The following is a 16,079-nucleotide window of genomic DNA, read 5'->3' as shown; positions in this document are numbered from 1 at the left end:
GTCATCTAACCCTAGGTTACGTCACCCTTCTGTTTTGTTCAACTGTTGTTGAACATGATGATAAATAAGGATGAGTTCAGGAGTTATATTTTTTTTTTGTAAGATTATCGGGTTATTTTCGCATACCGCTAGGAATAGAAATGGTAGAAGAAGAATAATCACTAGTACGTCGGCTAGATTCTTATCTTGAAGAGAAAAAAATCAACAGTTACTCATTTCTATAAAGCTATTTTCTCCGTGGAATTCAAGTCAATTTCAACGAACTTTAGAATACATAAGGCCAGAATCTTCATCAGGAACAGCAGATCACTCGCACAGGAATAAAAAGGATGACATTTTTGATAGGGTTCTTGTTCTTTGGTACCGTTGTTCTAATTTGTGGGCCGATGCTTAGCTATAGTTATTAGTTGAGTAGACCTTACCTTGCCGTGGCCTTTACTTCTTCTTTATTTTCTGCACAACAATGTTTGAAGTAATTTCTCCCTTTTCAGAAATTGTCCATCCTAGCTCTACCTCCGTATTATTATATTGTAATACGTCCAACGATTGCAGGCATGTACCTGACGGATCTCTCATTCATCGAGGAAGGCACCCCGAACTTCACGGACGAAGGGCTGCTTAATTTCTCAAAGATGCGGATGATTGCTCACGTTATTCGCGAAATCCGACATTTCCAGCAGACGCCATACAAGATCGAACAGATACCGAAAGTGTTCAACTACTTGCTAGACCCAGGCAGACTAATGCCCGACGAAGAACTATACCGGCTCTCTCTTTGTCTTGAACCGCGGCTGTCTAGGTTAGGCACAAAATTACCTACGACGTCGCAACCATCCTCCACACAGAATACGCAATTCACGACGACGACCACCACCACGTACACATCCTCCCTTTCGCCAACACATCACCACAGCCACTGAGAGGTCCTGAAGGCCCGTTAGGACACGGACTAACAGACAAACTGCCACCCATTGCAAATATTCGAATGGGAGGACAGCCAGACCCCGGCTAGGTTTGACTATGCTCTCGGAAAGACACAGAATATATAATACATTGCCTAGTATACATATAATAATGAATGCTATGAGTTAACTCTATTTTTGCCAGCGTCGCAATGTTCTATTGACACCGTAACCATATAACCACAAAGTCAACTCGAGAAGCATCTGTACACCAGTTCCACGCGTCGGCAAGCTGTTTCCCGCCTTGTCCTTACCAACGGCTCCTTAGTCAATTTAAATTTAGTCAGCTTAACACGTCACATCTGTACGCCCGTGCGCGTGAATACGCTACCACATCAGCCACACAGGAGCCGCAACCGCTACATGCCAAACGAACAAAATCATCATCAATCCCGACTTACTAAGTTACATGGTATTTCAGCCGTTGTCTACGGGTTAAGTTAATCAGCTGATTATAAACGTAAGAAGTATGTTCATGTTTCAATCAGCGTTCTTTAGTAAAGTATGTGCCGTATGCTTGGTTCGTCGCACCTGACTCTCATGCATCGTCCTATAGCTGTTTCTGTCTCCCTATAGCAATCCATACTACTACTATACAACCATTATATGAGCTGCTGCTAGATAAATCGTAGTGCTCTCTTGTATGGAACATATGCGATGCGTAACAGCATGCTAGCTTCGTGCTTTCCGGGCTACCAGCCAGCTGTGCTTTGTTTCAGCGCCGTTGTCTCGGCCTCCCTCCGGCGTTGCGGACTCTTCACATAATAACCGCTTCTTACTGAACGATAAGGACGCAATTGACAACTACATCGAAACAAAAGAAGAAAAACGGCTGAATAATATCTGCTATCGACTAGACACATATGCTTAGGTGCGCATCAAGTCATTAAATAGCCAATATGACGATTAAGTTCGGAGAGAGATAGGGAAACGTAAATAAAGGCTGTCTTTTGGGACTTTTAAATGATCACTAATCGATACATGTTCGCGTATCTGCACTTAAGCCAAATTTTAAAGATCTCTTCTAAAGCGCTCAATATCGGTATATCTCGGATCAGTTTGAAGAGCCGCAGTCTCGTGCGAAGACGCCGCGTGACTAGGGCGTCTGCCCCTTGCCCTCCACAGTGCCATGTATATTCACATGGAAATAATTATGTGACAAGTTATCCTGAGTTTACAAACAACCCAATCAGATTTTTTCACAAACGCTATAACCAGATCAAGAAACAATTGAATTAGGTAACTAACGATAATTGGCCATGCTATGTATCGACTACAGCTTTTTTAAATGAAATGAACTTCTCAGATGGATAATTCCTTATAACAATGTTCGTTCTGTGTAATTTATCGAATATCTAATGCGCTAAGCCGGTTACATCTCTCACTGAATTAGAGATCATCAATTATGAGGGTGTTTCGAAGTGAGAGAAATATCTGACTAAATCTCTAGTTCCGATAACGTAGTAGTCCAATCTGAGACCGACTATTTACCACACCCTTTGAGGCACAATTTCGTCCATTCTGGAAAGAAAGAACAAAAGTGGATAGCCCTTAGCTTCCGGCAGGCGTTAGCGTCCGCCAAGTTAAACACCCTTTCCCCTTTGCCATGGCGAGATCGAACATCGGCAAGAAGCAGGTGTAAAAGACAACGTACGGAGAAAAACTAGCAGATCCTCGTGGCACAGCAGTGCTGCTTAACAGGTGAATTACGACGCTTCTTATAAATAGCGTGCGTCGGTATTACTTGCAATCGGAAATGATCAACGCCATTATGGAAATATGGAGGTAAAGGTAAGCGGAAGAGATCACCACAGTACATTGTAGCACATTTCTAGGTTTTATAATAATGGCAACCTACATATATATATACGAAGTATTGAAGACTGTTTGGCTTCAGTCACACCGATAACTTCAACAACAACAACAATAATAATATGCAGTTAATAAACAATCAATGTTACATGTATGTATCAGTATTAATGTAAACAACAATCTCATAATGTGTTCATGTGCAGCGGTAATAACGGTCAGGCTCCGTTGAACAGGAAGCAGATACACTATACCACTATTATGTACACACATGATTCAAATGAAAAAAACAACCCGCATCGAATTATATATATATATATATATATATATATATATTCAGCTGCTTTGGGCTTTTGTAGCATACGATTATAGGTAGCAAAAATGTAAGCATTATTGAACTAAAAGTAATAAAATGATGCATCACGAACGATTATAGAGGAAGCGCGTTGTTAGACTCAAACGTAAGTAACACATAATTTTTGTAGCTAAGATTGTAACTAAGTACAGTTAACTTGTACTAGCCAGGTACGATGAGTGGTAACCAGTTCGCTTTTCCTCTTCTATTACTAGATAAGTATGAAACGTTGATGTACATGGTCATGTGCGGTACATGACCAGCATATATCAAATAGCCGATCTTAAAAACGCCAGAACATAACTCAACGAACGATTCCAGAATCAATGTGAGAAATAAAAGAATCATGGGCGTCCTATTCAACATCATAATGTCACCTATACATACGAGCTACCACATGCTATTGCTACACCCTATTGGTATCGACAAATCATAATCGTGGCATCAAAATTGTCTGAGTGAACAGTTGCGCCCTGCAGCATAGATAGCATCAAGCAGAGCAGCATCGGGTATTTACTGCCGACTGCAAATGACAGCATCAAAAACAACAAAAAAATCGGTCGACAATAATAACAATGGCAATTTTCTTGATGCTACTTGTGAAAAACTCTTCTGGTCATGTTTAGTTTCTGATTTGTATGGCTTTCCCTACGAAAGGCCTTTGCCGTACTCATCGTGTGTTGTCGACTGTTCGTTTGGGCAATTCCAATAGCAGCGTTGATAAAAAGTGAAAAGGAAGAGATTTGACAGGGATACGCTTAGCCGTAGAAGGTATTGCCAATATTCGATACTGTCACGACAGACAAGTCTAGCCATAAACTAATCATGTGTGACCAAAACCATTGGCAATTCTTCTTGTTCTTCCTCCGTTGCTTCTTAGACAAAAAGCGTGACGCTTCGAAGCGAAGTTGACGCCTTTGTGCCTATTTCTCCGACAGGACCTTCATGTCCCACCCGCCTAGGACACTCCAATTTGGCCACTTATCCATATTGCTTCATACATTGCCATGAATCGCACCGTATCATACGCCCGTCGAGTTCGCGTAAAACATTTTTGGGAAGTGCTTAACACCGTATTGTACAGACGCGAGCTGCTATTTAGCAACAGCAGACGCTTTAGAGGTCATTGCTGAAAGGATCGATTACCTATCGTGTAGCACTCGTATCTAGCCAAGTGAACTCCATATCAAGCATCATACAATTCATTTAGGCTAAATAGCACATAAAAAAAAAAGCTAACGTTTTGGTTGATGCATCGATTAAGCCTAAAACCGCTCACCATAATACTATAATTACTGTCCAAAGAGATAACCGTAAATAGCTGAAAAAAATATTATTTTTTTATTAAGTTATGTTTAAGGTTCGATTTCTGATGGTCGGAAATGGAAAGTTACAAGGCACAGCCAAACGGGAACTTTTTTCTGTTTTGGAAAATATAGATTCCAATTTTGATGAGTGTAGAATGAACATTACGCTATTTATACGAGCATCACGGAGCAAGATACCTTGTTGGGTCAAGAATACCGATAGGCATCGACAGTGCAGTAGTTGTCAGTCACTAATCGTTGTACGCACGCACGCACGTACGTACGTACGTACATACATACATACGCGCCTAAAACGAGCGTTATATCCACCTACAATGGAAAATGGATAAAAAAGAAAAATGCCATAGAAAGGACGAGAAAGGGTTCTCGAAAAAAATCGAATAATATTATAAAATAGTCAATCGCGCGAGGAGACCGTCGCATAAAATGTACAGTGTTTCCTCCGCCTTGCCTTGTTCCGCTTTAAGTTCGACTGAACATGAAGACGCTGATAGCAGCACGATACCATTGCAACGATACACGAAGTGAAGCATTACAAAGAATACCACAGACGACGGCATAAAAAATAATCGTCACATTGTGAAATAAAAATCGAAAATTGTGCCGCCTTCGTGAAGCCACGACAAGCTTCCCGTGAATACACAGAAAGTAACCGATCTCGGTATGTCGATGGGGCTCAACATTTGTTGTTTTGCAGCATCGTCGTAGTATGACTAGGTGGTGTTGTATCAATAGCGAAACAGTAAAGAGTTTGCTCGATCGCGTATTTGGCTTGCACCATTCGTTTTTTCCGTTAATTATTTTACGAGCTATGCCCTTCTCTGAAGGGAATAGTAATGATCACAAGCCTACGATAAAATACACGTAAGATTAGTGCCTACAATTCAGAGTTGTGGGTGTTCACTTTGCTTAAACCTATAAATAAATCTATACCTTGCTCCTTTTAGCTAAGTACACACACCGTATTTAGATTTAGACGTGTGTTTTCGTAGTCCTTTAAGCCTTCTTGATAGCACGATCCAATGTAATATAATTGCGATGATTTTGACAGCCTGGTCCCATCCTTTGAGGGAACCTTCACAGGCGTTCATTGATGGATGGATTGATTGATGCGTTTCGTAGATAGATTCGCTTCTCGGTCAAGGCTCCATCTCATGTCAACTATACATACTACCGGGCCTGGGTGTGCATGACTGTGTGTAGAGTAGGTTTGCCTCCGACTTGCTATGATTACCAAAGGCATCACTCCATATTACTAAACTCTGTGGAACAACGTGAAGATTCGCATTAGCAGAATCTAAAGCGACGTCAGTGTATTTCACTGAGTTTTTGGGCTGGCCTCCATTTTCCCACTGCCAGATTTACTCAGTAAATTATCTGTTGAAATGGCACGACGGCGCATTATTTGGTTAATCCGCGGCTCGTGACTATGATTCCGACCTTACCTGACAACAAAGTTTGAATACAATGTCTCACTGAAACAAAGATCTTTTTTTATTTACAAGCGCCGCCGAATTTCGAATTGAAGCACAGCAGTAACGGTAACAGTAGCAAAAACAGCAATATCAACAACGATAGTATCATCAAAACCATACGGATGGCGAAACTCAGAAAAACAAAGTATCAACAAGTATATTATCGACAAAGATACGCGAACAGCAATTCTGTACTCCCGACAGTAAACAACGACGGCAACGCATATTGGGAAAAACTTTTATATCGTAACGGCCGGCCGGCAGTCTAACGGAGCTAGTGCCCGCCACTTCTATAAACCTCCGACAGTCGAAAAGAACAAGCGAGAATTTCTTGACATGCGGAACACTTAACGCTGGACAACAGCGCTCGACCATCCCACTGGCTATAGAGCAGGCGGCGATGACGGTCTCGGACAACGAAGCACGATATGAGCACGTAAAATGATAAGAAAAACGTTAACAGAGTATAAATTGAGACGGAATCTAGGACGGACATGACGAAGAGCTAAGAACCAGCACTGAAAAAGTATCCGGCCTCCCCACCGATGTTAACTCGATAGCATTGGGTCAGCGATTTTGAATCCGCTCGCGACTGTCGCACAAACGATGGAGTAAATATATTGACTAAGAATCTAAATAGGATTTATGCATACAAAATAACAATGACAGTAAAAATAGCCCAATAGCAATGAAAACAGTTAGAAAAAGTGTCGTCAGATTTACTCTCGATAACGGTACACGGATTAAAGCAAATACCCTATGCGTGAATTTCGAATGATTTTTTAATATAGATATATGAATATCTACGTTATATACTTGGTATGCTGCGGGATGTTTTGCTACGTAAGTTGTGGAATAGAGGAACGAATTGATTCGTGCGCAGGGAAAGAGGTAGGGCGGCGTCGTTCCGTACGTACACACGTGCGTATTACTTCGTTGCCACGTCATTGTCTTGCCCAGTGGACAGTGGTGAAAGGCGGCGAGCGAACGGCCGGCATCGGGCAGTCACGGATTGATCGCTACTCTGCCGCTTGAGGATGAACTTGACTCGTCACACGAACAAACCACCGAACATCAGGACGTCAATCAACGAAGATTCCAGCACTAAGCTAGTACTACTACTGACTACTACAACCGTTAAAACTAATAGATAAAACACAGAAAATTAATTTTCTAACGTTACGACCGCCTGGCCGCTATTGACACGCATTCGCCCGCGGCCAAGTTCTCAAGTTAAGTCCTGATGAATGAACGATTGAAGAAAAAGCTAGGTGACATTTTGTGGGTCAAAGTGATAGCAGTTCGCGCAAGATCTCCGTATAGAAGTACAGGTTAACGATCATCCACTCTGAAACGTGCATGCGCAAAACGGACGAACCGTTCGGCACCTGTCTGCTCAGTGGACTCGTTCGTACGAAACAATTGGAAGCGGACCATATTGATGTAAAGTCCCCAAAAGCATATCCTGCTAGATTAACTGGTGATTGTGGGTAGGGCAGTGATCGGCGACTGTATAGCTCTAAACGTAAAGCTCTTAAGCGTGACCGCGCATCAGACGTAAACAACCGGAGGACAGAGGCCGGCATCGTTCAAAAGGCAGAAGTTGAAACGTGCTAAAGTTTTCTTCCGGCAAATAGCCTCTAGTAGATTACCGCAGGTCTCATCGAAAGGATCAAGGGTCAAGATAGTAATCAGATAATACCGAATGTTAGTTTTTAGCTATGGCACAGAAAAAAGATATGTTTCTTTCTGTGAGAAGACACGCGTCGAGATAAGGAAGATATCATACGGTAATGACAGAAGGATAATAATAAGGACTATATTTGTAACAATGATAATAGTCAGAGGAAGATCGTCATGATTTCCATCATCTTCGTGAAGCAGTTGGATAGTTGTGCATGTCGTGTGATCGAGCTTTTCCGCTCCTAACCTAACCTTTTCAATGCGACGACACATCTAATTAACTACAACAGCAACCATACCGAAAATACGATACATTGAAATACTTTTGTTATTATGGAAATGTAAAAATGATCGTTACGATGTCAACACGATAAGAGCAGTAGATAATTCGAGTATGACTAGAACAAGTAAAATGCGTGAGATGTGAAGGATCATTCGTTTGCTCGTTCAATTAAGTAGTAATAGGTAACGAAGAAAAATTATTATGATAGTAGTAAGTAACAATGGAAAGGAACATGAAGAGCTGGCTGAGAGATGAAGATCACGACCGATGTTAACGGTGATATCCACAACGACAACAATGTTGAGTAGCAGACTTAACAATAGAAAGGAATAATATCTTATAATGCTTTTTAAAGACAAATGAGAATACCAAAGCGTTTACCTAACAGTTTTCCGTTTCATAAATAACGCCCCCTTCCCCTGAACTTCTATAAATACGAACGAGTGCTACCAGGACCTAAAGAATAAATAATTTATAAAAACTACTACAACACGACAATGTCGATTGGACTACGCCTAATAGAAATAGGACACGATAATAATAATAATAATAACATACGATTACACCTAGTAGGTCGTTTAAAGGCTTCAAATAGTCACCAGAGGGATCTACTGTTTCTTTTATAATTAAGGGAATAATAGATAGAATATGTGTCGTCATTGCACATGTATCTAACTTAACTATCAATGAAAATGCACTGCTTAAATACGTATAACATACGTATATAGAGAAGAAGATCCATTCAGCCTCAGATCAAATGCTAGCTGGCCTGTCGCCTGCCCCAGCTTCTTGGTGTCATCTCGCGTATCGCTGACCGACAACCCGAATCAAGACTTAACGAGGATCGATAGTGTAACGGCCTTAAGTGTTTACTTACACTTTACTAGGTCGTAATGTCAGAGAAGTGCGTGCAAAGGCTGGCGAAGGTAAAGACCTTTATACGCCAAAGCAACGAATGCCCGGAACCTGGGCTGGCTGCGTTCAATATAAGATCGGTATACGTAGACAATTCGATCGTATACAAAACCTAACTAATATGCAAAGGCTGTCTCAACATTGTAGATTGGCATACTCAAGTTACGTGCGTTATTTGACAAAGGAGTGAACGAACTAAACGAAATACACGGTTGCTAAATACACTGGACGCGGATACTCCTCCAGCAGTGACACCTGCAATCGGCATCCCCTCGGGCGCATCAGTTACTTATGTTTTCTATATAAACTGTATACACTTAGACTTTGTATGTATGAGTACAGCACAACTTTGAATGCGACTATGTTTGAGGTTCAGGTACGCACCGTCGTCAGGAAGAGACTGTAAACGTGCGCGACGCAAAAATTTTGCATATAGAAACTGTGACAAGCTACACACGACCCTTAGGACATGTGCAGCAGTGCTTGTGCAGAAGTTGAAACGTTGGCCAGTACGCATTCAGGCTACCATGGTCGAACTCCCCACCTTCAGCCAAGGCTGTGTCTATTGCTCGCAAGGGCTCGGCAAGCCTCCCAGTTAGATCTAGATTGACTTGACACTCAACTGCATTAACGCTCACATTGACAATGACATAATCAGATTAGAGGAGACTTTTTGAGGACCACACATTCATAACTTACGTGTCCATCGCAAACAGAAAAAGCAAAGGCAAGTTACCCTTAATTGATCTAAGTAATTGGCGGTGTAGGCAGGCAGCTGTAAGACAACTGCCATTGTTTGTAAGCATATAATTCGATCGATCGAATCAATGGCAACATCAACAATGATCAATAACAACGGTATCGCAGAAAATACGGAGAAGTTATAATAATAACGGATACTAAATTAGTGCTATTGATACAGATGATGTCATAGGTTCTATTTACTTATCATTGTAAAGATAAAAAAAATCTACCCGAGCGAAAATTGCCTAAATAGAGGTAATCATAAGCAAAGAGAGACAACTAGATCCAAAGTTATTGATATTGATTGAAATGCTAATGAAAAACATAAATAAAAACCCACTTGTGCAGGACGAACCGAAAGGCGTAGGCCTATCGGGCTCCGTTTTGTCTCCTATTGCACCGCAGCCGCTTTTAGCCGTAATGGAATTAACGAACAATAAGTAAAGGACAAAATTACGAGGAAACACGATAAAAACAGAACGACGCTGATGAGTCGTAACGAAAATGACGCAGATGTGCTTGTCTCGTATCGGCCTTGAGGGCTGGCCAATGTGATTCATTTATGTGCTAATAATAACAATTGAGTATTATTTCACAGTGACAGTAGTGCTAGTCATCTTTCTGTCACAGCAAATCTGGCTAAACGCGACGCACACAAATAATAACGACAGTGAGCTAGAGAAAAAAAAAACAACTCCCCTAGAAATTGCACAGGTTCACAGAATATCATGATAATAGTTCACTACGGTAGGTCCAATTGATGTAAACAGCTGTCAGTTTCGTTGTGAGGAAAAATTTCGAGAGAAAATTATGATCTATAATTAACGGGAACGAAAATGTTTTTTCCGCGTGCGTTAATTGTGTGCCGTCCGATCACCATTCACCGACATCTGCCTGAGGCCTCTTTGTCGTTCAACTTAACTCTTGTTGTTTATATTGATAGTAAAAATAAACGAAGAAAAATTATCAACAACCACAGTAATAATATAATAACAATGATGGTTGTTATTATAAGCCACATTTATTGTGTCGTTTAAAGTTTATGGACGGAGTCTATCCGTGTTGGTCGTTGTTACTAGAGCATCAGTAGTAATGTTATTGCGGTAAAATGATTGCATTGAGAATGATAAAATGCTATAGATAGTGCTGTCTATATATACAATACACACACAAAAACACAATTAATCGAACAATGTCAGTCTATTCAGCAGATAGTAGCCAATTGCGCAACTGCTGCTACTATACGACGCGCAATGCGTCGCGCGCCTACGATGAGGGTTATCTGGAGGTCCTATTTAGCCGGTTCAGTTTGTCGTCGATTGATCGCTACTAACGGCGCCCAAATCCATAGTACCCCAAGGTTTTCTACTTCGAAAACAATAACGAAACAAATAAAGTAGAGATCCGGTGCACACGCCTATACACATATAGATGTATATCATCTACCGAACTACTCTAGTGATAAACTAGACAGCCACTGCTGAATCGGATACAACTATTGTTTGTATACTGTAAAAGAAAATACAAAAATTAACTTGAACGATGACTACGTACGTGTACGTGGTTAATGATCGCGTCTTTTCTACGTTTTTATCATCTGCACAATTGGATGATCCGCTAGAAGGTTATCGACAACGGAAGTCCCGCCTAAAAGAAACATAATTTGCTATTACTTAGCATTAGTTGCGATTAGTGTTTCCAGCTTCTTTTTTTTTTTGGCAGTTTCAGGGGGGAATTCTAAAGAATGGATAGCTTTTCGGGCACGTCATTATTGAGTGGCTGCCTCATCAGGAATTTGAAGGAGACGCGGTTATATCGATCGACGGAACAAGCGCTTCCCTGCATGCTCATGCCAACGGCGAAGATAAACCTACCTGTAAAAACGGCTAGGGCAACTATGGCTAAGCATAAATGGTAGCGATTCGAGCGTTACGTATCCTGTCGACGTTCAGACCACCCGCGACGTCCGGGTAGTTTTCCCTTGCGATGTGTCTTAACAACACAAACTTGCTGATGCGGACGGATGCCGCGGAGCAATATGCAACGTTCCGCATACGCTTCGCTCGTGTCGACGAATGTTAGAAGAGGACTGCTTATTGCTCTTACATCTGACAATAGGTCATCTCTAATCTCGTAGCAAATGGCCATCAGTCGAATGGTACAGATGTTCGCCTAGCGTTGCCCAAACCGAAAACGATGCTTACTAGATTGCCTAAAACAAACGTTAAAATAAGTAAACTATATGTGCGCCGCGACGTCTCGGCGAGAAGTTGCACGCGGATCTCTAGGTGTGTGCTCGTGCATCCGATTGACGAACTGTCGGTACTTGATAAACTTCTTCCAAAACGTATTGGTCACTTTTTCACTAGTAAGTTACGTACAAACACGATAGCGGGTACACTGCAGGATGCTATAGTGGTCTTCCAGTTATTCCCTCTTCTGGCGCGAACGGCAAATGTTATTACTACTGCTGACTGTGACGGCTGTTACTATACTATATACTATTACCCAAAAACAAAATACAATACAGAACGCAGAAATTCGTCACTATATATACATTGTGCGTGTGCGTGTCTCTGCGTGTATTTGTTGAACAAGTAATACACAAGAAGAAAGGTAAAATGATAAAAGCGAATACTTAGAATAGACTTTAAGCAAGCGTAGAAAGAGATTACAAGTTACAGACGAGCTAAAAAGGCGGATTTACCTACTATTATGGACAGTGATGCAATTTAAAAGACTATCGCCGCATCAAAAAATTCCTTATAGCTATAACGTACAGTAGAGGACAGGCGAGAGAAGTATAGTATATAATAGATAAGAATAACGATAATAGTATTAAAAATAATAACGATAATAAGTTAACAAATCATCAGCTGCAGCCAGCCGTGTTGCCCAACGATAGGAGAATAGAGGAAATATTAGATAGGAGCAAAAGCCAGACTTCGACCCCGAGCGTCCTTCCCCACTCGGGGCCCAAGCAATCGCTGAGGTCGCCCCATCGTACCGTTCATTGGCCTTTCGCCTTTTAGGCCCTCTGGTTATGTATCAATGCGCGATCACAACGCAATAACAGCAAGAGTAGTATAATCTGGCTCAAGCTTGTTATAGTCGAGCTCCTGCTTCCAGATGTCCCGTTTGGCCCCTTCGCATATTTCGCTTTGCCTTTGTATCATATTCATCGATTTGATGGCGAAGGTAATAATAATGAACTCAGTAAAAAAGATGAGAAATATAACAGCTATTGATGTGTCGATTCAGGTCACACTAAAAGAAGCGGTAGCAATAGACAGAAAGGACGGTAAATGCGGTCTATCTCTTATCGTATGGTTAAGGAAACCGGCCGGACTGGTCGAATTCCAGCTACCAATAATAAACAAACTACACTGAAGATCTTGTCGCGTTCACAGCGCTCGTTCAATACTATCGATAAGATATGCGCGAACGTATAATTGTAACAAATCTAGAATAGCAGACGAAAATTCACGAAATTTTAAGCGTTGTTGCTTCGTTTCGTGCATGCGACTGTTTTGTTGACAAACGCAGGACAAGAAGCAAACGACTCATGCTAAGGTATATGTGCGTGTCCTAATATCAAACGGTTCGTTGGCAGCCTCTCTCTTCTCTACCAATAGTCTCCAGAGGAAGCTAATTTCTGCACGTTCAGCCCGTAAATAGTTAGCGTATCAAATCATTCTATCGTGCCCTCCCAAAAAACATTATGCTACATAATGGTGGAAAACAAACGAAAAGCATATAAGCACGTATACGCTCTATATTGTTGAATCCCACAGAAAATCGTCAGCCAATCTGTTTAGTGATGTTCAGCATTACCACAAATCTGTAATATATATATATATATATATATATATATATTTGTCCATTACTATGACTCTACTCAAGAAGCGGTTCCTAGCTGCAACTTCCTGTCCTAATTAGACAGGGTGTATTCGGTCTTTTAGGATTCCCTATAGATAGCTGCGCTTATACGCCGAAAAGATGTCCAACGGTTGTCTAAGTGTTTCTATAAATGTTTCGACTCGTTTCAAAACTTGTTTCGTCAGAAGTCATCAATACACGCTCTGATAGCAAAGAAAACAAGCACCTTAAAATTACATACGCATCTATAAACGCCCCTAAAAGACAACCTCAAAAGTGGGTCCGATGACGCTCAGAGCGGCTAAGTGACGCTATATTCAACATCATCTATACAATAAACGAACAATAACAGCAATAGTTATGCTGAATAATAGTAACAATACCATGATGATGATAGCGCGATAACAATAAAAAAACGTTAATGTTACAATACCGCAGGAGAGCTGATTCTACAGATACAGCCGAGGGGCAAATAGTCACACCCAGGAACAACAATTCCCCATAATAATATATGAGAACATGTATTAAAAATAGTATGACAGTAAATACACGACACCACAATATACATACATTATATTGACAATTATAATGATCATGACGATGAACCGTGTGACCAATAGAAACGTGGCGACGCAGTTTTTGCCTTTATGGACGGGCAAGCGGGCAGCTATTGTCCACCCAGCGGTCTCATACAGACTCGCCCAACTGGATCAAATATACCCCCGCCCTCTACCCCTTAAACGGTCGCCTACAAGGGGGAAAGCAAACAAATAAAAGCCGCACGCGCTTCGTATAAAATTAAGAATAACACGTTATATAAGAGCGACGATTGTGATCACAGTTACGACAACAATGCCACTGCATGTTAGGTAACTTGCACGGGTCCTCTCATACGTGTGCATAAGCGTTGCGAAGGTTCGAAAAGAAGAATGATAAAATAACTCATGATTACGATCCATCACAAAGGTCGCAGAGAAAACCTCCTGTTCTACATACAGACGGCTACTATGCGATATACGATACTAACGATGTCATGATCATAATAATAATAATAATAGAGCGTGAAAAGGTCCAGATGATGAAACAAATAAACGTAGACGTAGGGAAAAGTACGGTAAAGTTCCGTAGTACGGACTGATACGCCGCCAGAGGCACACATACAAAGTTTGTCAATAAGGTAATAATGATGATGATGATGACTATGTTGAGACAATGGAGATTATTATTATTATAATAAAAGAATAATAATTATAATAAGAAGAAATACTATATCTCTCTCTTGAATCATATATCATGATTGTTCTCGTTTTAATAAAAACAACGCTAAATATCCCGAATTATTGTGTTATCTTTAGCTCTGGAGAGTATCTGTGTATTGACTAGACAAAATGAGCCTTTACAATCGCTCGGCTATTAAATGCAAACCATCACCAAGGCTAGCTAGACATCAACGTGATTCTCTCGAATCACCTCAACTTCAACCAGATTTTAGACGGTGTCCTGCATAGGTTTTATGTTGATTTGTATTTGTTCCTTCGAAAGGGAGAAGAAAGAAAGAGGTGCAGATCAGAAGATTGCTTTTTGTTTTTTCGAAAACACTGAACATTACATACCACAAACAGTACAATATAATGTCGATCAGCTAACGGCCTACTTATCCTATGAACACTACATTAGGACTTAACAGCTTCTTTCCGTAGAAAAAATCCAGTAATTTTCTTGTCGACCTCATTATTTGTAGACCTTAATGTGGACAGAGCGGTTAGAGCTGAAGACGATAAACAGTATCTCGGTCAGGTAATGAAAATCAGTTACACTGAGGCTTAGAGTTTATTAAAACTAAAGTAACACTAAATATATAAAATAAATTCTGTGCTTTGGGAGGCAAGCCAATTGAAGCTTCGTACGTCTTTGATCTCATCTTTTTCGGTAATCACTGATATTAGATTATAATCGTAAGATTACCATAAATGGTACTGCCTACCTAACCTGCAGGCGTCATTTTATTTTAACCATAAACAAACTTAGTTTATTGCTAAAACGAAATTTGTTTTTAACTTAATCAACAAACAGCCCGTTTGAAAAATTCGGCCCTTTATCGAAGCTGAAGTTCTTGGGCCAAGGTCGAAATAACTACCTGAACTTTTCTAAAAATATATATATGGACTTCGCCTAGAATTTTTTTTTCATACATAAAGCCTGCAGAAGCTCACCATAACAATAACGAAATAGTCACTAGCGTGCAACCCTCGATTAAAGATCGAATGTCCTCTAGATGGCTATCTACCTATAAGTGACCACTCATTCACGATAATAGGACTTTTTTCCACGATTCGAACCTGGATCGGAAATGCAAACCAGATGCTATTTGTAAGTTATGCCATGGAGGTTTTCTATGAAACAAAAGTTTTACAAACATGACGTAGAATCATTTAAGCCGAATAACTTTGCCGATTATCAGGCCCAGCAAAGATTTTGCTTTAAGGGAATACCGAAAGGTAAGCTAGACACAAGTGGAAGCTTTCAACTGCTAATCGACCTAAAAGGCACTATCTCAATCCAAACTCTGTTGATTTATGTGGCGATAAGCTGGCCACATAATAATTTGGTATACCGTATCCAAACTAGATATATTGTTTGTAATGA

The 16,079-nt window shown here is 40.7% G+C and overlaps 1 protein-coding gene and 1 long non-coding RNA gene across 2 annotated transcripts in view; one reads left to right on the top strand and one right to left on the bottom strand.

The window, feature by feature from the left end:
• LOC111268769 (ras-specific guanine nucleotide-releasing factor 1) overlaps positions 1-14,770 on the top strand; it is a gene marked incomplete in the record, with an annotated part of 88,818 nt that extends 74,048 nt beyond the window's left edge. The window contains 1 exon segment of the mRNA XM_086971802.1: positions 553-14,770. Coding sequence (XP_086827928.1) covers positions 553-920 — 368 coding nt within the window.
• LOC111268772 (uncharacterized) overlaps positions 1-16,079 on the bottom strand; it is a 51,026-nt gene that overhangs the window by 22,119 nt on the left and 12,828 nt on the right. The window lies entirely within an intron of this gene.

Source organism: Varroa jacobsoni, unplaced genomic scaffold (genome assembly GCF_002532875.2).
Source record: "Varroa jacobsoni isolate VJ856 unplaced genomic scaffold, vjacob_1.0 scaffold_1318, whole genome shotgun sequence".
NCBI lineage: Eukaryota > Metazoa > Arthropoda > Arachnida > Mesostigmata > Varroidae > Varroa > Varroa jacobsoni.
This window is presented reverse-complemented; position numbering and strand designations above follow the sequence as displayed.